Below are 25,982 nucleotides of genomic sequence, written 5' to 3' on the forward strand. Positions count from 1 at the left end.
GAAGACACTAAAAGTATTATTTTGGGTCAAAAATTAGAATATATTGAGTCTTGTTGACTCTCATTCCCAGAATTTAGCTTATTTTGATTTCATTTGGCACCAACACATCGCTCGGCCGTTCAAAGTGCGATCTACGGTCGACTATGCAGTCGTACAGTTGTCTTTTCAAAATTCGCGCCGTGTAACTTCGGCTTACATCCCCAAGCCCCTTGTACACATCGGTTGGCTGAGCCTTCAGATTATTCAAATTGAAACTAGCGGCGTCATAAATACTGCATGCGCAATATTGTCTGTGACAATACATCTAAAGAATGAATAAGTTCGCAAGTAAGTGCGATTAGCAGCCAGAATTTCACAACTCTGGTGGTTGTTCGGCAACATTCTTAGGTGTCGCTGCTTGAAGGATATTTATTGTGGAATTTGTGCGTCAAGGCTGACGGAAATAACCCTTCTATGCCCAAGAAAAAGCGGCCAACAGATCGAGCTCTTCAGTTCTCTTTCAACATAGAGCTTCCTCGAACTCAAGAGGGCAGACTAGACGTCTTGGCGTCAAAGACTGAGTCAAAATGGCAAAATGCGCGTTAAATCTAACAAAAGCGACCTCAAGTACACATAATGTGGAGCTGATGGAGGCTCTTCTGTTAGCTTTTGAGGAGAAAATGGAGAGGAAAGGACTTGCATGGAGCCAACTGAGCTTATCATCAACTGGAAGCACAGCTAGTCCGGACCCCTTTCTTGTTTCTACACAATCTATCACACGCTTTTCTTTTCCTTTAGCGCCTTCCACTCCATCTTCGCGTATTTCTTTGCCTTTCTCTGATCCTGTTTCTCCAATTTTCACTCCACATGCAGAACATACACCACAAAGAATGTAGATCACTGCGCCTTTAGCAGAGAACGACCCCATATATCTCTGCAGCGAGGGAGCTCTGCGAACTTTGCATTCTTTTTTTTGGTAACACTCTCTCCACAGTATGCTGTTATTGTGGAAAACTCATCGATTGCGATTCACTAATCTTCAATGGACAAAGTCATGTTGTGTCCTTAACAGTTTCATGTGCATGTGGAGATTCATTCAAGTGGCTCTCCTCCTCTATTATGGAAGGATCTCCTCCAAAGTACTATGTAAATTTGAGGTAAGTACCTTTTCGTTTTCAGCGGGAAATTTTCTGAAATTCGCTCTCTCAGTATTCTTGAGTTTTGTTGTAACTGGTCTCTTATCTGCCTCTCTTTTTCATAGATTGATTCATGGAGTATTGTCCTGTGGCGTGACAGAGCCACAGTACACAAGTTTCTCTCGAGTAGCCAACATTGGGTCAGAGGGAGAAAAAACCTTTGACACAGGTTATTAATGCACTTCTCTAATGCTCCTAAACTCGTGTTGTATTTCTTCTTGCAAGCAAATGGCAGTCAACAACAGTTTACAGGAAGCCAAATGATGATCTCTCCACCAAAATACCTCAAATGGACTGAGCAGTTTCTTATTTGGTTTCTCTCTTACCTGAATTCTAAAATACCTCTTTTTTAAATTACTTCAGCAGTCTTGAAAAAGTATTGTTATGCAACCATTATGAATAGGGTTTGCAATCAGTCCATGTCTGCTGCCCAGGAAGAAGTGAAAAACACCCCTGGTTATGTTGCAAATGGAGAGGTACAAGTTGGTTTCAATTTTAATTTGTCTTTGGCCACATACTTATACACCAGTCTTTGTTTTGTGTAATTGTTCCTTTCTGCAAGCCAGGATCTCTGCAAGCAGTCAGTTTGATGCATGGGATCTAGTAGACTTCTGCAAATTTCTGCTGACTAGCACATCTAAGCATACAATATCTGATATCAAATTGCAAACCCTGAGAGATTTGTGAGTACAGAAATATGTTCAATGTTATGTTTTGATATCTACCATTTCTTCCTGTAGTGTGTTATTACAGATGCAAGGCATGATTCGAGTAGATCAGCAGCAGACATCACGGTGTAGGCCTCTTTCTATTAAGATGCTTTTAAAATCTTTGTATGATATGTTGAACCTTGATACACTCAATGCTCTTCCAAAAAATATTTTTGTTTTTACTGATTCTGTTTAGAACCAAAAAAGTTTTAGGGGTCGTAAACTGGAGTAGGGCGTGGGGATGGGGAGCGTTGCGTGACTCCGGCCCGAGCAGCTGCGAAGGAGACTAGTGAAACTTCAGCAGTGAGCAGTGAAGTCCCTATGACAAAAGAGCTGCTGACTTTTCTAACTGAGACCCAAGGTATGATACATTTGCATCCTCAATAATATCCTACCATTGATGTAATATGAGTATGGAGGACAGGAAAATCTTTTATAGTGTGACTAAAGTAATTCTACTTTTTTTTTGTTTGTTTATTTATTTCTCATGTGAACTTCTGCATGAAGAACAGTCCACTCAGTGAGCAAGAATTCCATGCTAACCTGCTGATTGTTGCTGACCATTATCAGGTAATTTGAATGACTGTTTATTGAGAGAATGCGTAGTAGTCATAAGGTACAAATAGTTTTCCTCAGGCTACTCCTTCAAAAGAACGATTTCACGAAACCAAAATTATTACTATTAATTTTTGTTGTTATGAACACATTGTGTTATGTAATTCCAACAAGACATAGCATAATTCATGAACTCAAAGATTACAGAATTTTCTGTAAAAATGGAAAACCAGAAGCATTATACTTACTATTATTAATACTGATCTATTAATTTGTTTTTCTATAATTTTCTTTATTTATGACTCAGGGAAATCATGTCAGTTGCCATGCGAAGTCACGGTGCAAGCAGAATGGCTACGTAATGAGCAAAAGGTTTTACCTAAACCTGAAGCTGTAGCTGCATATAGGAAAGCCATTATGGGCACCTCAATATATAGAGATGCATAAATTATGATTACATGCGGGCAATTAATTGGCACATGCCACTGTATGTCTTTGTTTCTGCGTGAAAAAGTTTGCCTTTTCCAAATTAACCATGTTGCAGTAAAGGATTTGAAAGAGTTGCAAAAAATGCATGTTCCAGTTACAGAAAAAGCCACTCAAAATCTGTTACCTTCTGCAGTGTAGGGAAACACACTGGATTGAATCTCTCCATTCAGTGATGCTCATTTATGCTGCTAAGGGGATCTATTATGGGGATGACACCTACAACATGCACATGGAACTAGGCTTTCTTGATTGGGTAAAAGACTTATGCTGTTGTTAATTCTGCACAATTGCTTTGGCACTTTTTGAATGCTATGCTTACTCTTTCTTATTGACTTATTTCTCTTGCAGAATGAAAATGTGAATAGAGAAGTATTGTCCCAGCAGATGTACCAACATGCCAGGCATCCGAATCGTCCGGCAGAGATCAGGGTGCTTACTGCAAAAACATTCAAATTTAGGGAAACCATCTGGTGTACCTTTTTTAATCTAAATAACTAATATCCATTCTGCTTACCAGTGATTCTGACTTCCTGTGATAACTAAATAAATGTGAGCCCAAATGTCTTCTAAAAGGTGTGAGGTAACCAGGGAAGAATAATTACAGCAACTGCTGGTACTAAGTAGTGAAGCATTCATGAGTATTAGGTATTAGTCAAGGGACTTTCCATGCAGTTTTATTGATGACTGTGCATGTTTCATGAACTAATATTCAATTGTTATTTATAATTGCTCTCCTTGACATGGGCATTTGTATGAGAATTTGCTTATTCCCTTGTATGCCCCATGTAAGGAATGCCTGGAGGGTTAGGAAACCTTGACCTCACATCTTTTATAACACAATTGGGCATCTTTTCCCACGCTGCATTTACTTGGTCCCCAAGCTCCACTTTTCTGGCATGGTAAAGAGGGTCTTTCCAGAGCCTACACTTCTTTAGAGATCTTTAATAGGTCTTATAATTTTAACGACGTCGCACGAGATTCTATGTGCGCTTCTCTATACTAAAGAGCTTTTTTCAGTCGTTTATTTCACATTGGATAAAGCTTCCCAACCTTTTTTTTTTTATATATATATTGAGTGGCTATGGCCTTTCACTTCCATGGCAGAAGAAAGAAAAATCAGGCTTTTCGACTGACTGCTCCACGAAACGACTCCTCTACAAAAGATACGCTATTGGATGGGGCATGGGATTTTTTGGCTGCCAATGCAAGCTACAAAACCAGTGACCACTTTCATAAATGGCTGCCGGATTAATATTCTTTTGTTTAAATTTAAATTAGCCTTTCTGGCCTTGCTTGAGATAATGTATTCTTTTGAATTTTGTACTGGAGAACGAGGCCACAAAGGCTAATTTAAATTTAAACGAAAGAATATTAATCTGGCAACCATTTATGAAAGTGGTCTATGAGGGGCTAATTTCTTCAGGGTATTTCTGAGAGAGCCATTAATTATTATCAATATTCAGAAGATGTACTGAAACAGTCTGTGCCACTTCAATATATAAATCTTGTCTGTAAAACACAAAGTTGACTTTTTAATACTGAAAAAGAAGTCTAGCTGGTACATAACATTAAATGTCTTGGAGTTGACTTAAGGTTACCCAAGCTCAGTTTCTCAGATGATAATGTTGACAAGTTTCTTAAAAGTTTAGACATTGGTCATGTCACACAGATCCCAGGGGCATCAGATGTTTCTCGCACAGTCACTGGCCTGGTGTTTATGATTATTGATTTGCACATGAGAGTTCCCCATCTTTCTTGTAAACTTGTCTGGTTCAATGAAAATGAAAATTATTTAATTTTTCAGTTCTCAGATGATGGAGCTCCTGAAACAAATGAGCTGACAATGTCAATTGGAAGTATGGTATGCTGGAACTTTGGTGATCAGGTGTAAGTGTAAAAGACAAAGATCAAATAATGCATGACCTCTGGAAGCAGCTCACTGAAGAGATGAAAATGTTTGAAGGTAATGTTTTGACTGTTTGTGATAAAGGGTGCACTGTTGAATTTCAGCCAGGAGCAGGCATGTCCTGGCAGAGCTGGGCTGCTAATGAACTCGACCAGGCAGCTACATATTTTTCTCCAAATGCAAATGTTCATAAAGGAAACATGAACACTATGGGGGTAGTTTTGGAGTGGGTAAAGATGACACCTGAAAACCTTGCACTAAGGAAATGAGACCCTCTAATACTGATAAGGTAAACAATTTTCTTGCCTCTCTTCCCCCAAACCTTTCAGAAAAAAATAGAAATTCCAGAAAGTTACAGTTCACGGCTGAAAATGGCATCCAACAGTTTGGTCTTCCTAGGATTGGGCATTTTCCAGACAGGTTAAGGCCAGAACCCATGCATTGTAAGATCAATGCCTGGCAACATTATATTGATCTCCTGTACTTAGAGGCAGTGGGAAGAGGAAAGTTTCATCCTTTTGTTTCTGCTCTGGGAGCACCTATAGGGAATAGAGACTCTTTTGAGGGTTTCTGGTACAGACAGTGTTGGGGAGCGTGCTAGGAAGCAGGGGATGTTACAGAAATCAGAGGTGGACCTAAAGCAATACCTGCAGAAGAGAAGTTTTCCTCATGTAAGGCATACATCAGGTAGGGAGGGGGGGGGGTGTGTGAACTAGGATACTGGACTTCAAGAGTAAAAGAACATTTTAGTGATGAAGCTAGAACAGGTATAACAAGTTACCAGTTAGGCTTATTGGCAATCAAGCCATTGCATTGGCTTGATATTACCATTATCATAGGTGAGTATCTGAAGAATGCAGGGGGACTTTTTAATAGAATAGAGACCAATTCTGCCCAGGTTGCAGAGATGGAAGAAATGTGTAGTATGTATTTTAAATTGGTGTCTTTACTTTTTTCATCCAGTTGAACAGAAATTGCATAAGCACACAGGAGATGCTTTCAGCGGTGATGTAATGCGAAAGTTGCATAAGCACGTGTAGGCTAGATCACGAGGTTGTAACAGGAGACGCGTGGGAGATGATAAATTAGTTTTTGTGTGTGAGAGCAGAAATTAAGAGAGACATTGTGAAAACTAGGAGGAGAATAAAACAGGATTTGTTAAGGACAATTTTCGAATACGTGAGTTATATTGTACCCCATGAGTTTGGTACATTTGTTGTGTTAATGTCACAACATGGACAGTTGGATATGTCATTCCCTATCATGCAAATTTGGTGTTTACAAGGTATAGGGTGGGTTATGACATTGTCTCTTTGCAGGCTAAAGAGGCCAAACATTCTGGAGTGAGGGAAGATTTGACCTTAACTAACCAGTCAAATGTAAGCACCACCACTGGTAAATGGTGGCAAGTAATGCGAAGTAATTATGTTACATGTAGGTCATTTTACCTCCCAGAACATCAACCAATGCCCTCTTCTTATACCTCACACTACCAATGATGTTCTCCACCACACTGTTACCAACCAAATGTTTGCAATTGTGATGGAAATAAAGAAAATGATTTGCTCAGTTGTCAAGTTTGTTTGTCTAGTATTGACCTGGTGACTTGTGCAAGCAGCAGAGGCGCGACAGAATCAGTGTTGTGTGCACTAAAACCCATTGTCTGCAAACAGTGCAATACTCACTTTGCTGATAACTTATCACTGTGGTCTCATCTAAAGTTCTGCAATGCCACTGAGGTAAGAAGTGTAGCTATCAATCCAACTTTGATGACAGTACCTGGTTTAAAGGAAGCTTTACATAGTAGAGGATTAAGCACTGCAGGTAATAAGGAAATTCTAGTTAAGCGCCTTGAAGGTGCATTGGCTTGGGAAGGGTAGTTGAATTATTTTTTAATCAACAGTTTAAATCTCCCAAAATATTTGATGTGAAGTGTATTTTTCTTGGTCAAGTTGGTGCACGATAAGGCACACTTACTGTGAGAATGATAACTAAGCTCTCAACAAATTCTGTATACCAGTAATGTGAGTAATATGCCTACTAAATAAGAACAATATTTTAAGATTGGTGCAGAATTGTTTAAATTAGCTATGTTTGCTAGACAGGTTAAACCTGTCGGAATACAAAAGTACTGTTGTCACTGATATCACTTGGTATGCACTGATATATTACATAGAAAACTTTATAAACCCATTTTTTTTTAAATGACTTTCATTTTAGAGGCAGGGTTTCTGCTCTAATATATTTACAGAATTTTGTACATAAAGGTTTGACCACTAAACCCTTTACATGCTAACAACAGTATCAATATTCTCCATACTGTTCTCAATACATTTTCCAAGGTGCTGACAAGAAGAATTTGTTTAACAATCAAGAGCTTCTTTAGTTAGTAATTATTTCCTTCTTTGTTGTGACTTTATGTTTAATTTGGGTTAATATTTTAAGAAGAAATTAGCTGCTGGTCACTGTTAGGGGTCAAAGGGTTAATAACTAATGACTCGGCATTTTGCTTGTTATGTTGACACAATGCATTTATTTTAGTAATGGATTTCTCTTAAATAAAAGCTACAAAAGGTTGCAGCTTGAAAGTTTTGTAACGTTGCTAGGAAACGAGGCTAGTCTCGCCCCAGGACAAAAGGAAGGGAGCGGGAAAATCGGGTCGGCCATCTTGTTGTGTTGATGTAGTGTCGCCATCGCTAATTGTATTAAAGGAGGTTTATTAAACGTTACAGTTTTAAGACCAGGATGAAGTCTTCATAGATAAATGAAATTTGTATTTTAAAGGAGTATTATTCTCTATACTGATAGGATAATTGCATAGATGAATCAGACATACTGTTAGTCAAATAATTAACAAGCTTTTAGCTGTTATGTTTAGGTAAAACCATACTTCTATTTATTTACTCCAGTGTATTTCTTTCTACAAGATATAAAGATTAAAATTTAAAATATATACTTGTACCAATAAACATATTTCCTTCAGAACTTTGTTTCAGATTACATTCAGGGTTGTAATTCTTTTGCTATATGAAAGTTTCGTGACAAGGTCTTACCAAACATTAGCAAGTCTTGCTGTTACCTAAGTAACTGTCAAGCTAGATCGTATTCAAATTCAATAGCTTTTGTAAATTTGAGTCTTTTCCAAATCCTTCTCGATCATAGCGCAGCACGTAAAATGAGGTTGTTACCCTTTCATGTTTCACTGAATAAATTATTTGAAGCGACGTAGTTTGCGTGACAGCAATAATTGACTCGCCGCTGTAGCTTTGAAGCACGCGACTATCCTAAGGAAATTTCTCGAAGTGCCGCTTCTTGAGAAAATTCGTCCCTTAAATCTCGCCGGAGACCAAATTTGTCTGCTGTGTCGAGCCTTTGGAAACTTAGCGTGAGTTTCTCACCATTCTTGGTCTCTCATCCCATAGTTGGGCTTATTTTCTGCAAAACGAACTCTCCTTACGCATTTTTTCTCCGCAGAAATCTTCATCTTGGTATTCCAAAACCGGTCTCCTCTCTCTGTTTTGTCCTCCAAGCCTAAATGCCTTAATCATAGTTTGTTTGATATGTTCGCGCTGTCATTATTTGCCGCCACTTTTGAAGAGGCCCTTACTTTTCGTGCCAACTGCCGCTGACGATTTCTGCGCCAGCGCGCATCAGAGCTGCGAGAGGAATACCCTAGGCAACTGACCATCATTTGCTTGGGTGCTAGGAATTCATCTACAATGACTGATCTACGCTTCAATATTTATGATTTCCATGCCCCATATCCTGAACCACCTCTGCCGGATCTGCTATGATTCCACTGTTTTCTCCTATTTTAAATTTGTCTTCTAGGAAGGCCTACTGCTTAGCACTAAAATGGGAAGCCTTTCTCGAAGATCGCAATACCCAGCTCTGCGGTAACGCCTGAATTCTTTACTCTGCAATTTCAGAAGTGGCAATATAGGTCTGTGCACTAGATCCTTCTTAATGTTTTTCAAAGGCGTCTTTGCCTTGTCGAGAAGCGAGTGCCTTTCCTCTGTAAATATGCACTTGCCGTACTGTAAACGCCGCAACACTTTGCAGTGGTGCTAAAAAGTACTCACGCATCCTTCAACTTAAAAAGAAAAAAAGATCGGCGTGTTTGTTGGCAATGGATGCAACTTCTCTTCTTAAACCATGTCTTCTGTCTTTTCTTGAAGAGGAGACTGCTTTTTGTCAAACAAAAGGATGTCTTAGAATTCTCCAAAAGAAAAATAATTGTCGGGAAAGACTGAATCCCTCTCTGAACCCATCAGTTTGAACAAAAAAAAAAGAGAGGATAAAAATATGGCCATAAAAAAGGACTATAAATAACGCGCGTGAGAAATTAACATTTGGTAAAAGTGAGCAAGAATTATAAGGAAAGAATGCCAGTGTTTGTGATAACTGACGTTTGCTTTGCAATTGTGGCCCAGGACATGAGGGTCCGCATGTCGTGTAATCCGAGAGAAGCAGAAGGCAGTTCACGACAACATTTCGTAAAGCGAATGCGCAATCTATGTTTGGCGCTAATGCATGGTATGTACAAACTCATTAACAATACTAAAATTAGATTGTAAATATGGCAAACACATTAATTTTACGGTTCGTTACCAGTTTCAAATTGTATCCGTATCGTACAGGACGCTTTTGCACTTCTGCACTTAGGCTTGTTTTGTTTGTAAAATAACCGCTAACATTTTGAATATCAGGTAACCTGACCAACAGAAACGATGAAAGTTGAACTAAATTAGCTTTCTATCGAGTGTAAAAACTATTTTCGCCCCCAAACGGCCTGGTGTCTTTTCAACGCGCGAATTGTTGATTTTTCACCTCCAATTGCCTGACAAATGATGGCGTATTTTGACCGCCGTATCAATTTTATTTGGGGTCCTAAAATTTCGTAGTCTTGAGTAGCCCAAAAATTCTATTGGATTTTTGTGAATAAGAAGCGTTGTCCCTCGCTGGATTAACTTGGCATAACCCCATGCCATGTACCAAGGTGCGATTTGATCAACTCAATTTAGCCATTTCTTTGTCCGCCTAAATGAGTGAAATAGTGAAAAAAAAAAACAAAAACTGCCCAAAAACTTACCTAATTAACTGTCATGCTAGATCGTATTCAAATTCAATAGCTTTTGTAAATTTGAGTCCTTTGCAAATCCTCGATCATAGCGCTACATGTAAAATGAGGTTGTTACCCTTTGATGTTTTACTGAATAAATAAATTGAAGCGGCGTAGTTTGCGTGACAACAATAATTGACTCGACGCTGTAACTTTGAAGCACGCGACCATCCTCAGGAATTTTCTCCAAGTGCCGCTTCTTGAGAAACTTCTCTCCCTTAAATCTCGCCGGAGACCAAATTTCTCTGCTGTGTCGAGACTTTGGAAACTGAGCGTGACTTTCTCACCATTCTTGTTCTCTCATCACATAGTTGGGTTTATTTTCTGCAAAACGAACCCTCCTTACGCCTTGTTTCTCCGCAGAAAACTTCACCTTGGTATTCCAAAACCGGTCTTCTCTCTCTGGTTCATCCTCCATGCCGAAATGCCTTAAACATTGTTTAATGTGTTCGCGCTGTCATTATTTGCCGCCACTTTTGAAGAAGTCTTTAATTTTCGTGTCAACTGCCGCTGGCAATTTCTGCGCCAGCGCGCATCAGGGTCGCGGGAGGAAAACCCTGGGCAACTGACCATCATTTGCTTGGGTGCTAGGAATTCATCTACAATGACTGATCTGCGGCTTCATATTCATGATTTCCATGCCTCATAACCTGAGCAACCTCTGCTCGATCTGCTATGATTCCAGTGTGTTCTATTTTAAATTTGTCTTCTAGGAAGGCCTTCTGCTTAGCACTAAAATGGGAAGCCTTTCTCGAAGACCGTAATGCCCAGCTCTACGGTAACGCCTAAATTCTTTACTCTGCAATCTGAGAAGTGGCAATATAGGTCTGTGCACTAGGTCCTTCCTGATGTTTTTCAAAGGCATCTTTGCCTTGTTGAGAAGCGAGTGCCTTTCCTATTTAAATATGCACTTGCCGTACTGTATAGGACGCGACACTTTGCAGTGGCGCTGAAAAGTACTCACAATCCTTCAACTTAAAAAGATTACATAAAAGTTGTTTTATTGTGCAGGCACAGATTCATATGATACGATCAGGCTTATTTCCCAAGACAGGGAGGCCGGAATAAAATATGTATCTCTTTTGAGGAATCAGCTGAAGCTTTTCAAAATCAAAAGAAACCTGACATAGTAGTCTTGCATTCAAGCTCTATTGGACAAACTTTGCATATTTTATGATTAGTGATGTTCATTTTTAAGGGTGGATAAGTAGGATTATTCGCACACGGATTTGTCGAAATCGGAATAAGCTGAAAGTTTGAATGTTTTAGAGAAGGCTGCTACCATATTCTATTCTATCCTATTCTTTCCACTATTAGTTTTAAACAATTTTTTTTAAGTTTTCATCTAAATCTTAACAAAATATTTCTGGTTCAATATTGAACACCTTTCGAATACGTTGAATGTTCCCACCGTCCCACGTCAAATTAAAACTTAGAAGTAAAAAGCTTAGAAAACTTCAAAATAACTTGTAACAAAAGGAAAGAAGGTAACCAAGTCCTGGTTACACTGTAACTGAAGAGTCAGAAAAAAGCGTAATTCAGAAGCTTTCCTTTTTCCCTTTCTTTTTGTCAAGGAGCCTTTGAAATAGCGTATCAATTTTTCGTAATAAGGCGCTGTGCAGTCGTGCAAAATAAAAAGCTTAACCCTGTGGAAAGGAGGCTTTTTCTTTGCCATTATGAAATGTAAGGAAAGATAATATTTTCGCAATTTTTGCAATGAATTTACAAATGTCTTTCATCTGTACTCTATGATGATGTATGTAGCGAACGAATTTTTCTCAGCTATTGCATGTTTTTTAGAATTTCCTAGTTTTAAGTGTAGGTGCGGCTTTATAAAGATGTACAATTCACCCAGTTAGAAGAAGTGGTCCGGGTCATTTCGAGTCCAAAAATCGATTTCGTTAAAACTTTGCGCATGAATCTTTCCTACTCTAAAGTTAATCGAAACCTCATTGGCTTTTCAAGAACTGTGCATAATTGAATTTTTCGATCTGGGCGATATTCACTTAACCCCTAATGCGAAGGTCCATTTTTAAGAGTGGCTATATGGGGTGATGGCTTTTACGGCTAACGGTTGATATTTTGACTAATTCATGGTTAACGGGATAGTTTTTTTTTTCATTTTTAGCACCAGCATCATATTAATTCGCATAATTGAGTTACAAAACACGAAATAAGGACTCTAACCTTTCGATTTTTCTTTTGGAAATACGGAAGAAGGTTCTTTTTTTTTTTCCTTTCTTTTTGCGTGAGCGTTGAAAATTGTAATGAGTTTATTACAGCCGATCTCAAGTCTCTACATCTTCGATGATTTCCTTGCTCTATTCTGCCACGTTATAGTATTTTCAATAATTTGAATATTTTCCTAAATATCATCTCTCGAACCTTACTAAGGCGTAAATCTTCACAAATGATGATTACTCCCCTGGCACACCACACCAAGAGATCATAAAATGAGGAAACTTATCCCCGCGACCCATGATTTATTTTCAATTTCGGAGGGCACATTTATGCAAGTGTATTTTCTTATATTTCCTGACGAAAATTTCTGACACATTCTAATAATGAGCAATTACAGTGGAATCCCTCAAAACCGGACGCCGTTGGGACCGGAGGAACTGTCCGGTTTAGAGGGGTGTCCGGAGTACTAAGGTTTTACCCATAAGGCAATTTTATGCAGCAGAATGTATTTTATGACTGCATGGTACTACATAGTACTTACACTACATGGTAACTAGGCTAAGAACCTGTGGACTGGGTTGATATATACAGATATCATAACGATTGTCTGATTGACGACTACAAAGTGTGGCCTTATCTATCGGTATTTTATTTTAAACAATAGTACATTTTTTTTTAACTTTGGTGAATATGTCTGATAATTTCAGTGTAGTAACTGTTACAACTATCTCTTCAACACTTTCGTTTTCCCTGTGCATTGTCCTTTTACATTGCCTGTAGGATTAAAATTAGGAGGAATAGTCTTCCCTTTTGACTTACAGAGATCTTAGGTTGGTATTGTTCATGAATATCTCTTTTGGTAAGTCTTCCAACTTGTTGTTGTACAAGTACCTGTCAACAAATGATGGCAGTTAGTTTGTGTAACGAGCGTTCAGCTGCGTTGCTGATATAAATGCATTATCGTTATCATCAATATCTTCGAGTGGTGAGAAATGTTTTGGGTAAGAAGGAAAGCTACTGATACTGCAAGAGATTCATATTTTGAGCCAAACGTGTCCACTGCATTATTACATTTCGTTGATCGCGAGGAGCCGATATATCAGACATCCATCCATGTAACATGTATTAGCCATTGGCCAATTCTATTTTTTAAAAGTCCACAGGGCGTTTGTGCTTTCTTTGGTGGCATTTCTTTTACCATTAAGAAATGAGCTCAGGACACAGTCATTTTGTCAAGGAGCATTTGAAATAGCGTATCAATTTTTCGTAACAGGGTTCTGCGCAGTAATGCAAAATTAAAAGCCTAACCCTGTGGAAAGGAGGCTTTTTCTTCGTCATTATGAAATGTAAGGAGAGATAATTTTTTGGCAATTAATTTACAAATGTCTTTCACATGATTTCTATGATGATATTTTGGCCAATTTACGGTTAACGGATACATATTATTTTCATTTTCGGCAGTGGAACCCACTGATTCGCATAATTGAGTTGCAAAGCACGAAATAAGGACTCTTAAGCCTTCGATCTTTCTTTTGGAAATACGGTATGTTTAATTATTTTTCTTCCTTTTTTCCGCGAGCTTTGAAAATTGTGATGAGTCTATTACAACCAATCTCAAGTCTCTACATCTTGGAAGATTTCCTTGCTCTATTCTGCTACGTTTATAGTATTTTCGACAATTTGAATATTTTCCGAAATATCATCTCTCGACCCTTACTAAGGCGTAAATCTTCAGAAATGATGATTACTCCCTGAGCACACCGCACCAAGATATTATAAACTGAGAAAACTTATCCCCGTGACCCATGATGTATTTGAAATGTCGCGCTATGCTGGGAAGTTATTCTTATTTATACCTCCCGTGGATCATCATATTTCAAAATGCAATTTGTCCGTGAGTGAAGAGATCTCAAGTTAGATAGAAACTGTCAATAGGAAGTAAGACTAAAATGGCCAAGAAATATTTCGGGACTACAGACTTATTCAAAACAGTTTTTGATTTGCTGTTAGAAGTGAAAAACGTACGAACTTCTTACGTGTACAAAGCCCACGCGGTAAAATTCATCATGCTTAGATAGTTGTTCACTTGCCTTGAAGGCCAGAATTTGCGCAGCGTTATGTTGAAAATTCTGAAAAAACTTCGATTTGACGCGAAATCTTCTATTAAACAATACTTTTTGAACACATTGTTACTCGAACATAATATTTACCGAGCCATCGAATCGTCAAATCGTCGCTACGCCCTGCTTGAAGTCCGAAAGTTCGGTTTTCACTTTACGTTTGTCATGGTCGAAGCACATTTGCCGTATAAAGAAACACTTCTCACAAAAAGTTGGTGCCTTAAAACGTATGCGGAAATAAATTACCCCCTAACCCTATTATAACTTGTTTTTAATTGAGCTTTCTGGGGTGACTAGCAAATAACCCATTTCCAGGAAACAAACAATGGAGGAAGTATACAAAAATTTCTATGGTTTTTAAGAAGATATAATTTTGTTTCCAACTAAGAAATTTTTTTGATTGACGGGCGGCCCCCTGCAGAGTTCTCACGTCATATATACAGTTAAAGCCATGCTCAACCAAGTAAAATTTGAGAATATTTCTCTCCTGTGGTCGAGAGTTTAGTGGCTGAAGGGGATTTTAGACTCAAGAATGTAAGTTTAGGGTCTTGCAATTAAGTTAAAACATCTCACAGATTTCAACAGTATTCTATTTGATTGACAGGTGACATCCAATTTGTCACGCTTTCCATGCTCATTTTACAACTTATGTAACATATGCAACTTTCAAATGCCTCATTGGCAATATAATGAGTTGAAAACTCTGTAAAATATGCTAGGGTATTTTCCCCTACCAATATACACCTTACTAAGGTTTAGTTGCACCAAAAAAAGATAAAATTTGTGATGAGCAAGCTGGATAGAGTGTCACACAACACCCAAACTCAATGACAACAAAAGATAATTGTCTAAATTAAGTGCAGTTTAATTAACAAAAAACCCAATTACATGTTAAAACTTAGGCTCTCAAATATATCAATCTCTTAAATGATCACATTCAGCAGTGTGCCACCTCTGAAAACAATTACGATCAAGTTGAAGGCAGAGGGGAATATTACAAACTGCACACTGCCAGGGGGTTTTCATTTGTTTCTTGTCAAACTCATAAGATAGCTTACAATTTTTTCTGCCCAAAGAAGCCTTAGTGGATTTATTGTCAAGTCCCTCTGGTGAAATGGCTACTGGACAATGATCAACCCTACAATTATACTTTCTTGGACGGCCAGGTCCAGGTGAAGGATTCTGTGCCATTTCACTCCTTGATTTCAGCTGAAATGAAAGAATCATCCAATATTGCGACCAACGGTCTGACCATAAGTGAAATGGTGTGCATGGAAGACACATTAAAAGTATTTTTTTTTTGGTCAAAAATTAGAAGATAGTGAGTCTTGTTGACTCTCATTCCCATAATTTAGCTTATTTGGATTTTATTTGGCACCAACACATCGTGCGGCTGTTCAAACTGCGAGCTACGGTCGACTATGCAGTCGTACAGTTGTCTTTTCAAAACTCGCGCCGTGTAACTTCGGCTTACATCCTCAAGTCCCTTGCACACATCGGTTGGCTGAGCCTTCAGATTATTCCCACTGAAACTAGCGGCGTCATAAATACTGCATGCGCAATATTATCGCTGACAATGGCTCTAAGTAAGTGCGATTAGCAGCCAGAATTTCACAACTCTAGTGGTTGTTAGCTGTCGCTGCTCGAAGGATATTTATTGTGACTTTTGTGCGTTATGGCTGACGGAAATAACCCATCTATGCGCAAGAAAAAGCGTCCTACAGATCGAGGTCTTCAGTTCTCTTTCAACAGAGAGCTTCCTCAAGAGAGCAGACTTCTTGGCATCAAGGAACGCGTCAAAATGGCAAAAGGTGCGCTAAATCTAACAAAAACAACCTCAAGTACACAGAATGCGGATCTGATGGAGGCTCTTCTGTTAGTCTTTGAGGAGAAAATGGAGAGGAAAGGACTGACATCGAGCCAACTGAGCTTATCATCAACTGGAAGCACAGCTAGTCCGGACCCCTCTCTTGTTTCTACACCATCTACCACACGGTTTTCTTTTCCTTTAGCGTCTTCCACTCCATCTTTGGGTATTTCTTTGCCTTCCTCTGATGCTGTGTCTCCAGTTTCCCCTCCACATGCAGAACATACACCACAAAGAATGCAGATCACTACGCCTTCAGCAGAGAACGACCCCATAATTATATCTCTGCAGCGAGGGAGCTCTGCGAACTCTGTATTTTTTTATTTTTTGTAACACTCTCTTCACAGCATGCTGTTACTATGGAAAACTCATGGATTGCGATTTATTAATCTTCAATCGACAAAGTCACGTTGTGTCCGTAACAGTTTCATGTGTATGTGGAGATTCATTCAAGTGGCTCTCCTCCTCTATTATGGCAGGATGTCCTCCAAAGTACTATGTAAATTTGAGGTAAGTACCTTTTCGTTTTCTGCTGGAAATTTTCTGAAACTCGCTTTCTCTGGTCACTTATCTGCCTCTGTTTTTCATAGATTGGCAATGCACTTTCTCTAATGCTCCTATGTTGTATTTCTTCTTGCAAGCAAATGGCAGTCAACAACAGTTTACAGCAAGGCAAATAATGATCTCTCCACCAAAATACTTCAAATGGACTGAGCAGTTTTTTATTTGGTTTCTCTCTTACCTGAATTCTAAAATACCTCTTTTTTTTAATTACCTCAACAGTCTTGAAAATGCATTGTTATGCAACCATTTTGAATAGGGTTCGCAATGAGTCCATGTCTGCTGCCCAGGAAGAAGTGAAAAGCACCCCTGGTTATGTTGTAAATGGAGAGGTACAGGTTGATTTCAATTTTACTTTGTCCTTGGCCACATACTTATACACCAGTCTTAGAGTGTGGGAGGTGCATGCTTGAGTTTTGTTGAATTGTTCCTTTTTGCAAGCCAGGATCTCTGCAAGCAGTCAATTTGATGCATGCGATCTAGTAGACTTCTGCAAAGTTCTGCTGACTAGCACATCTAAGCATACAATATCTGATATCAAATTGTAACCCCTGAGAGATTTGTGAGTACAGAAATGTGTTCAATGTTATGTTTTGATATCGAACATTTCTTCCTGTAGTGTGTTATTACAGATGCAAGGCATGATTCCAGTAGATCAGCAGCACAAACGACGGTGTCAGCCCTTTCTTTCTCGTAAGATGCTTTTGGACTCTTTGTATGATATGTTGAACCTTGATACACTCAATGCTATTCCTAAAAATATTTTTATTTTTACTGATTCTGTTTAGAACCAAAAAAGTTTTAGGAGTTGTAAACTGGAGTAGGGCTAGTGAAACTTCAGCAGTGAGCCGTGAAGTCCCTATGACAAAAGAGCAGCTGACTTTTCTAACTGAGACCCAAGGTATGATACATTTGCAGCCTCAATAATATCCTACCATTGATGTAATATGAGTATGGAGGACAGAAAAATCTTTTATAGTATGACTAAAGTAATTCTCTTTTTTTGTTGTTTATTTATTTCTCATGTGTACTTCTGCATGCACAACAGTGCACTCAGTGAGCAAGAATTTCATGCTAATCTGCTGATTGTTGCTGACCATTATCAGGTTATTTGAATGACTGTGTATTCAGAGAATGTGTAGTAGTCATAAGGTAGAAAGGGTTTTTCTCAGGTTACTCCTTCAAAAGAACGATTTCACGAAACCAAAATTATTGTTATTAATGTTTGTTATTATGAACACATTGTGTTATGTAATTCCAACAAGACATAGAATAATTCATGAACTCAAAGATTACACAATTTTCTGTAAAAATGGAAAACCAGAAGCATTATACTTACTATTTTTAATACTGATCTATTAATTTGTTTTTCTATAATTTTCTTTATTTATGACTCGGGGAAATCATGTCAATTGCCATGCAGAGTCACGGTGCAAGCAGAATGGCTACCTAATGATCAAAAGGTTTTAACTAAACCTGAAGCTGTAGCTGCATATAGGAAAGCCATTATGGGCACCTCAATATATACACATTCCTATGATTATGTGTGGGTAATTAATTGGCACATGCTACTGTATGTTTTTGTTTCTTTGCATGAAAAAGTTTGCCTTTTCCAAATTAGGGATGTTGCAGTAAAGGCCTTAAAAAACTTACAAAAAATTCATGTTCTATCTAGTTACAGAAAAAGCCACTCAAAATCTGTTAACTTCTGCGGTGTAGGGAAAGATACTGGATTGAATCTCTCCATTCAGTGATGCTAATTTATGCTGCTAAAAGGATCCATTATGGGGATGACACCTTCAACATACACATGGAACTAGCCATTCTTGATTGGTTAAAAGACTTATGCTGTTGTTAATTCTGCACAATTGCTTTGCCACTTTTTGAATGCTATGCTACTCTTTCTTATTGACTTATTTCTCTTGCAGAATGAAAATGTGAATAGAGAAATATTTTCTCTGCAGATGTACCAATATGCCAGGAATCCAAATCATCCCGCAGAGATTAGGGTGCTTACTGCAAAAACATTCAAATTCAGGGAAACCATCTGGTCTACATTTTTTAATGTAAATAACTGATGTCCATTCTGCTTACCAGTGATTCTGACTTCTTGAGATAACTTTAAATGGGAGCCCAAATGTCTTGTAAAAGATGTGAGGTAACCAGGGAAGAATAATTACACCAACTGCTGGTACTAAGTAGTGAGGCATTCATGAGTATTACAGTGTAGGTATTATTTAAGGGACTTTCCATGCAGTTTTATTGATGTTTCCACCTCTTTATTTTGTTATGACTGTATATGTTTTATGAACTTATTCAATTGATATTTATAATTGCTCTCCTTGACATGGGCATTTGTATGAGAATTTGCTTATTCCCTTTTATGCCCCATGTAAGGAATGCCTGGAGGGTTAGGAAACCTTGACCTCACATCTTTTATAATAACACAATTGGGCATCTTTTCCCGCGCTGCATTACCTTGGTCCTTAAGTTCCACTTTTTTGGCCTGGTAAACAGGGTCTTTCCAGAGCCCACATTTCTTTAGAGATATCGAGTAAGTCTTATAATCTTTACGACGTCGCACGTGATTTTCTGTGTGTGCTTCTCTATACTAAAGAGCTTTTTTAAGTCCTTTATTTCACATTGGAAAAAGCTACCCAACCTTATTTTTTGTATATTGAGTGGCTATGGCCTTTCACTTCCATGGCAGAAGAAAGAAAAATCAGGCTTTTCGACTGACTGCTCCACAAAACGACTAATCTACGACAGGTACGCTATTGGATGGGGCATGAGATTTTTTGGCTGCCAATGCAAGCTACGAAACCGTTGACCATTTTCATCAATGGCTGCTGGATTAATATTCTTTTGTTTGAATTTAAATTAGCCTTTCTGGCCTCACTTGAGATAATGTATTCTTTTGAATTTTGGACTGGGGAACGAGGCCAAAAAGGCTAATTTAAATTTCAACAAAAGAATATTAATCTGGTGGCCATTTATGAAAGTGGTCTATGAGGGGCCAACTTCTTCAGGGTATTTCTGAGAGAGCCATTAATGATTATCAATTTTCAAAAGATGTACTGAAACAGTCCGTGCCACTTAAATATATAAATCTTGTCTGTAAAACACAAAGTTAATTTTTTTAATACTAAAAGAGAGGTCTGGCTGCTACGTAACATTAACTGTCTTGGAGTTGACTTAAGGTTACCCAAGCTCAGTTTCTCAGATGATAATGTTAACAAGTTTGTTAAAAGTTTAGACATTGGTCATGCCACTCAGATCCCAGGGGCATGAGGTGTTTCTCGCAGAGTCACTGGCCTGGTGTTTATGATTATTGATTTGCACATGAGAGTTCCCCATCTTTCTTGTAAACTTGTCTGGTTCAATGAAAATGAAAATCATTTAATTTTTCAGTTGTCAGATGATGGAGCTCCTAATGTTTGAAGGTAATGTTTTGACTGTTTGTGATAAAGGGTGCACTGTTGAATTTCAGCCAGGAGCAGGCATGTCCTGGCAGAGCTGGGCTGCCAATGAACTCAACCAGGCAGCAAGATATCCTTCCCCAAATGCATATGTTCATAAAGGAAACATTAGCACTATGGGGGGTAGTTTTGGAATGGGTAAAGATGACACCTGGAAATCTTACACTGAGGAAATGAGAACTTCTAATACTGAAAAAGTAAACAATATTCTTGCCTCTCTTCCCCCAAACCTTTCAGGAAAGAAATTGAAATTCCAGAAAGTTACAGTTCATGGCTGAAAATGGCATGCGACAGTTTGATGTTCCTCGGATTGGGCATTTCCCAGACATGTTAAGGCCAGAACCCATGCATTGTATGATCAATGGCTGGCAACATTATATTGATCTCCTGTACTTAGAGGCAGTGGGAAGAGGAAAGTTTCATCCTTTTGTTTCTTCTCTGGGAGCACCTATAGGGAATAGAGACTCTTTTCAGGGTTTCTGGTACAGACAGTGTTGGGGAGCGTGCTAGGAAGCAGGAGATGTTACAGAAGTCAGAGGTGGACCTAAAGCAATACCTGCCGAAGAGAAGTTCTCCTCATGTAAGGCATACATCAGGTAGGGGGGGTGGGGGGTGTGGACTGGGATACTTGGCTTCAAGATTAAAAGAACATTTTAGTGATGAAGCTAATAGGTATAACTAGTTACCAGTTAGGCTTATTGGCAATCAAGCCATTGGATTGGCTTCATGTTACCATTGTTTACTTGACACTTAAGAAAGTGAAGACGAAACAGAGGAATAAATGATCCAACGATTGGCTCTTAGCAAGATAGGTGAGTGTCTGAGGAATGCAGAGGGACGTTTTTAAAAGAATAGAGACCAATTCTGCCCAGGTTGCAGAACTGAAAGAAATGTGTAGTATCTATTTTAACTTGATGTCTTTGCTTTTTTCATCCAGTTTAACAGAAGTTGCGTAAGCACACAGGAGACGATTTTAGAGATTATACAATGTGAAAGTTGCATAAGCATGCGTTGACTAGATCATGAGGTTGTAACAGGAGATGCGTGGGAGATGATAAAATCAGTTTTTGTGTGTGAGAGCAGAAATCAAGAGAGACGTTGTGAAAACAGAGAGGAGAATAAAACAAGATTTGTTAAGGACAATTTTCGAGTATGTGAGTTAGTGTACCCCACAAGTTTGGTACATTTGTGTTGATGTCACAACAGATGGACAGTTGGATATGCCATTCCCTATCAGGGAGATTTGCTGTTTCCAAGTTATAGGGTGGGTTATGGCATTGTCTCTTTGCAAGCTAAAGAGGCCAAACATTCTGGAGTGAGGGAAGATTTGACCTTAACTAACCGGTCAACTGTAAGCACCACCACTGGTAAATGGTGGCAAGTAATGCAAAGTAATTATGTTCGCTAATTTCACCTCCCAGAACATCAAACAATGCCCTCTTGTTATCCCTCACACTACCAATGACGTTCTCCGCCACACTGTTACCAACCAAATGTTTGCAATTGTGATGGAAATAAAGAAAATGATTTGCTCAGTTGTCAAGTTTGTTTGTCTAGTATTGACCTGGTGACTTGTGCAAGCAGCAGAGGCGTGACAGAATCAGTGTTGTGTGCACTAAAACCCATTGTCTGTAAACAGTGCAATACTTGCTTTGCTGATCACTTATCACAGTGGTCTCGTTTAAAGTTCTGTAATGCCACTGAGCTAAGAAGTGTAGCTATCAATCCAACTTTGATGATAGTACCTGGTTTAAAGGAAGCTTTACATAGTAGAGGATTAAGCACTGCAGGTAATAAGGAAATTCTAGTTAAGCGCCTTGAAGGTGCATTGGCTTGGGAAGGGTAGTTGAATTATTTTTTAATCAACAGTTTAAATCTCCCAAAATATTTGATGTGAAGTGTATTTTTCTTGGTCAAGTTGGTGCACAATAAGGGACACTTGCTATGACAATGATAACTAAGCTCTCAACAAATTCTGTGTTTGCTGGACAGGTTAAACCTGTCGGAAGGCAAAAGTACTGTTGTTACTGATATCATTTGGTATGCACTGATAAATTACAGGGAAAACTGTATAAACCCTTTTTTTTATTTTTTTTTACTGACTTGTATTTTAGAGGCAGGGTTTCTGCTCTAAGGTATTTTTGGGATTTTGTAGATAAAGGTTTGACCACTAAACCCTTTGGATGCTAACAACAGTATGAATAACAACAAACATATGAAACATATGAGTGAACTGCGGTTATGAGACGTATAGAAGAACGATCCTTCGCAGTAAAGCACTATTTGAGCAATAGTGGAAATCAGACCTGAAAAAAATTTCAGGCCTGTACGGGATTCGAACCACTGACCTCTGCGATACTAGTGCAGCGCTCTACCAATTGAGCTAACAAGCCAACTGGGAGCAGGCCATCAAATTAATTCGATATAAACCCGTAGATGATAAATCGAACAACAACAAACATATGAAACATATGAGTGAACTGCGGTTATGAGACGTATATAAGAACGATCCTTCGCAGTAAAGCACTATTTTGAAATTTTTTTCAGGTCTGATTTCCACTATTGCTCAAATAGTGCTTTACTGCGAAGGATCGTTCTTATATACGTCTCATAACCGCAGTTCACTCATATGTTTCATATGTTTGTTGTTGTTCGATTTATCATCTACGGGTTTATATCGAATTAATTTGATGGCCTGCTCCCAGTTGGCTTGTTAGCTCAATTGGTAGAGCGCTGCACTAGTATCGCAGAGGTCAGTGGTTCGAATCCCGTACAGGCCTGAAATTTTTTTCAGGTCTGATTTCCACTATTGCTCAAATAGTGCTTTACTGCGAAGGATCGTTCTTATATACGTCTCATAACCGCAGTTCACTCATATGTTTCATATGTTTGTTGTTGTTCGATTTATCATCTACGGGTTTATATCGAATTAATTTGATGGCCTGCTCCCAGTTGGCTTGTTAGCTCAATTGGTAGAGCGCTGCACTAGTATCGCAGAGGTCAGTGGTTCGAATCCCGTACAGGCCTGAAATTTTTTTCAGGTCTGATTTCCACTATTGCTCAAATAGTGCTTTACTGCGAAGGATCGTTCTTATAACAGTATGAATATTCTCCATACTGCTCTCAATACATTTTTCAAGGTGCTGACAAGGAGAATTTGTTTAACAATCAAGAGCTTCTTTAGTTAGTAATGATTTCCTTCATTCTTGTGAGTTCATGTTTGATTTGGGGTTAATATTGTAAGAAGAAATTAGATGCTGGTCACAGTTAGGGTCAAAGGTTTAATAACTAATGACTCAGCGTTTTGCTTCTTATGTTGACACAATGGATTTGTTTTAGTAATCCATTTGTCTTAGATAGAAGCTACAAAAGGTTGCAGCTTGATAGTTTTAAGAGCAGGATGAAGTATACATAGATAAATGAAATTTGTATTTAAAAGAAGTAATTCTCTATACTGATAGGATAATTTCATAAATGAATCAGACATCACCATTAGTCAAATAATAAACAAGTTTTGGTAAAACCATACTTCTATTTATTTACTCAAGTGTATTTCTGTCCACAAGATTAAATTTTCAAATATGCTTGTATTAAACAGATATTTTCTTCGGAACTTTGATTCAGATTACTTTCAGGGTTATCATTCTTTTGCTATATGAAGTTTCGTTACAAGGTGTTACAAAACATTAGCAAGTCTTGCTGTTACCTAAGTAACTGTCAAGCTAAATCGTGTTCGAATTCAATAACTTTTGTAAATTTGAGTCCTTTGCAAATCCCTCTCGATCATAGCGCTGCACGTAAAATGTGGTTGTTTTACTCAGTAAATCATTTGAAGCGGCGTTGTTTGCGTGACAAGAATTGACTTGCCGCTGTAACTTTGAAGCACGCGACCACCCTTAGAATTTTCTCGAAGTGCCGCTTCTTGAGAAAGTTCTCTCCCTTAAATCTCGCAGGAGACCACATTTTCTCTGCCGTGTCGAGCCTCTGGCAATTGAGCGTGATTTTCTCACCATTCTTGGTTGTGTCCACGCTTCCCCCGAAGCCTTTTACTAAAAACCCAGCTGTAGTTAAAGATTTAAAATGCCTTAAATAGCATGATGGGCGCCATGAGACCGGTCATTTTAGAGCGAGCAAGCTTCGCATTAATAGAGAGCCCGATTTCCTTAAGGAAGCCATCCCCCAGGGGACTCACAAGCTCCAGCTTGTTGCCTGTGAGTTCCTCTAACACTGGATCAAGGTCTCATCCCGTAGTTGGGTTTATTTTCTGCAAAACGAACTCTCCTTAACCATTGTTTCTCCGCAGAAAACTCCATCTCTACGGAGCTGGTATTCCAAAACCGGTCTCCTCTCTCTGTTTCATCCTCCATGCCGAAGTGCCTTAAACATAGTTTGTTTGGGGTGCTCGCGTTGTCATCATTTGCCGCCATTTTTGAATAGCCCTTTACTCCATTTCCCTTTTCCTTTTCGTGCCAAATGCCGCTGACGATTTCTGCACCAGCGCGCATCAGAGTTGAGGGAGGAATACCCTAGGCAACTGACCATCATTTGCTTGGGTGTTAGGAATTCATCTACAATGACTGATCTCCGGCTCCATATTCATGATTTCCATGCCCCATATCTCGAGCCACCTGTGCCGCATCTGCTTTGAATCTAGTGTGTTCTCCTATTTTAAATGTCTCTTCTAGGAAGGCCTTCTGCTTAGCACTAAAACGGGCAGCCTTTCTCGAAGATCGCAATGCCCAGCTCTGCGATAACGTCTGAACACCGTTACTCTGCAATCTCAGAATGGGCAATATAGGGCTGTGCACTAGATCCTTACTGATGCTTTTCAATGTAAAACATCTTTGCCTTGTCGAGAAGCGAGTGCCTTTAATTTGCTCTATTAATATGCACTTGCCATGCTGTATACGCCGCTACACGTTGCAGTGGTGCTGAAAAGTACTCACGCATCCTTCAACTCAAAAAAAAAAATCGGCGTGTTTTTTGTCAATGGATGCAACTTCTCCTCTCCTTAAACGATGTCTTCTGTCTTTTCTTGAAGAGGAGACTGCTTTTTGTTAAACAAAATGATGTCTTAGAATTCTCCAGAAGAAAAGTAACTGTCGGGAAAGACTAGATCCCTTACTGAACTCATCAGTTTGAACAAAAAAAAAAAGAGGACAAAAAGATGACTAACCAAGTGAAACGAGATACGAAATTATGGGGGCCGTATTCCGTAAATCGAACCGAAGATTTATCACCGGTAACCCTGTTACACTACAAGCTGCCCCCTCTTTTACTTAGTCCGTCAAGCGTGACGAGATAAATAACCCGCCCGAGTAATTAAAAATTGGTAAAAGTGAGCAAGAATTACAAAGGAAGAATTCCAGTGTTTGTGGTAAAGACGCGTGCTATTGGAATTGTGGCCCAGGATTTGTGGTTCCGAATAACCCGAACAGCAAAAACGACAGAAGTTGACCTAAATTAGCTCTCCATCCAGAGTAGAGACGATTTTTCGCCCCCAAAACAGCCTGATGTCTTCTCAACGCACCTCTAACTGCGTGACAAGGAATGGCGTATTTTGACCTCTATACGTCACTTGTTTGGGGTCCTAAAATTTTATTGGAGTTTTTTGAAGAAAAGGCCTTGTTCTTTCGCTGGATTAACTTGATATAACTCCACGCCATGTATTAAGGTGCGATTTTACCTTCTCAATTTTTCTATCTTTTTTTTGTCCGCCTAAATGAGTGGAATAACGAAAAAGAAAAAAAACACAGATTACCCAAAAATTTAGTTCGCGACAGAATCAGAAAAACAGTACTTCAGACCGTTCGTAAA

The 25,982-nt window shown here is 38.8% G+C and overlaps 1 protein-coding gene and 5 pseudogenes across 6 annotated transcripts; all 6 read left to right on the forward strand.

The window, feature by feature from the left end:
* Positions 1-311: 311 nt before the first annotated feature.
* On the forward strand, positions 312-6,003 carry LOC148737734 (uncharacterized). Of its 4 annotated transcripts, XM_088748240.1 has the most exons (7): positions 312-1,136; positions 1,241-1,344; positions 1,542-1,651; positions 1,916-1,971; positions 2,082-2,246; positions 2,398-3,182; positions 3,278-6,003. In XM_088748240.1, exons 1-5 carry the CDS (start codon positions 1,099-1,101, stop codon positions 2,173-2,175), a joined length of 402 nt encoding a protein of 133 aa, XP_088604366.1. In that variant the 5' UTR covers positions 312-1,098; the 3' UTR covers positions 2,176-2,246; positions 2,398-3,182; positions 3,278-6,003. The 4 variants fall into 4 exon arrangements, with proteins under 4 accessions (XP_088604366.1, XP_088604367.1, XP_088604365.1 ...); XM_088748241.1 differs by having other exon boundaries at positions 2,393-6,003; XM_088748239.1 differs by having other exon boundaries at positions 2,398-6,003.
* LOC148737735 (uncharacterized) lies at positions 4,332-6,003 on the forward strand (annotated as a pseudogene).
* A 49-nt stretch (positions 6,004-6,052) lies between these two features.
* LOC148737736 (uncharacterized) lies at positions 6,053-7,824 on the forward strand (annotated as a pseudogene).
* Positions 7,825-15,834: 8,010 nt separating this feature from the next.
* LOC148737737 (uncharacterized) lies at positions 15,835-17,172 on the forward strand (annotated as a pseudogene). Its single transcript, XR_015996786.1, has 3 exons — positions 15,835-15,844; positions 15,908-16,635; positions 16,909-17,172. The product of XR_015996786.1 is annotated as an uncharacterized LOC148737737 (transcript).
* A 115-nt stretch (positions 17,173-17,287) lies between these two features.
* On the forward strand, positions 17,288-21,700 carry LOC148737738 (uncharacterized; annotated as a pseudogene). The gene is made up of 3 exons (XR_015996449.1): positions 17,288-17,379; positions 17,475-20,761; positions 21,103-21,700. The product of XR_015996449.1 is annotated as an uncharacterized LOC148737738 (transcript).
* LOC148737739 (uncharacterized) lies at positions 21,361-22,363 on the forward strand (annotated as a pseudogene).
* Positions 22,364-25,982: the final 3,619 nt, after the last annotated feature.

Source organism: Stylophora pistillata, chromosome 2 (assembly GCF_964205215.1).
Source record: "Stylophora pistillata chromosome 2, jaStyPist1.2, whole genome shotgun sequence".
Taxonomy (NCBI): Eukaryota; Metazoa; Cnidaria; class Anthozoa; order Scleractinia; family Pocilloporidae; genus Stylophora; species Stylophora pistillata.

Bases quoted from the DNA above. Each gene is read 5' to 3' on its own strand.
- LOC148737734 (XM_088748241.1), top strand. From the start codon at position 1,099: ATGGAAGGATCTCCTCCAAAGTACTATGTAAATTTGAG. The intron at 1,345-1,541 runs GTTATTAATGCA...TTACTTCAGCAG, and splicing joins AGAAAAAACCTTTGACACAG to TCTTGAAAAAGTATTGTTAT. The intron at 1,652-1,915 runs GTACAAGTTGGT...TTCTTCCTGTAG, and splicing joins GTTATGTTGCAAATGGAGAG to TGTGTTATTACAGATGCAAG.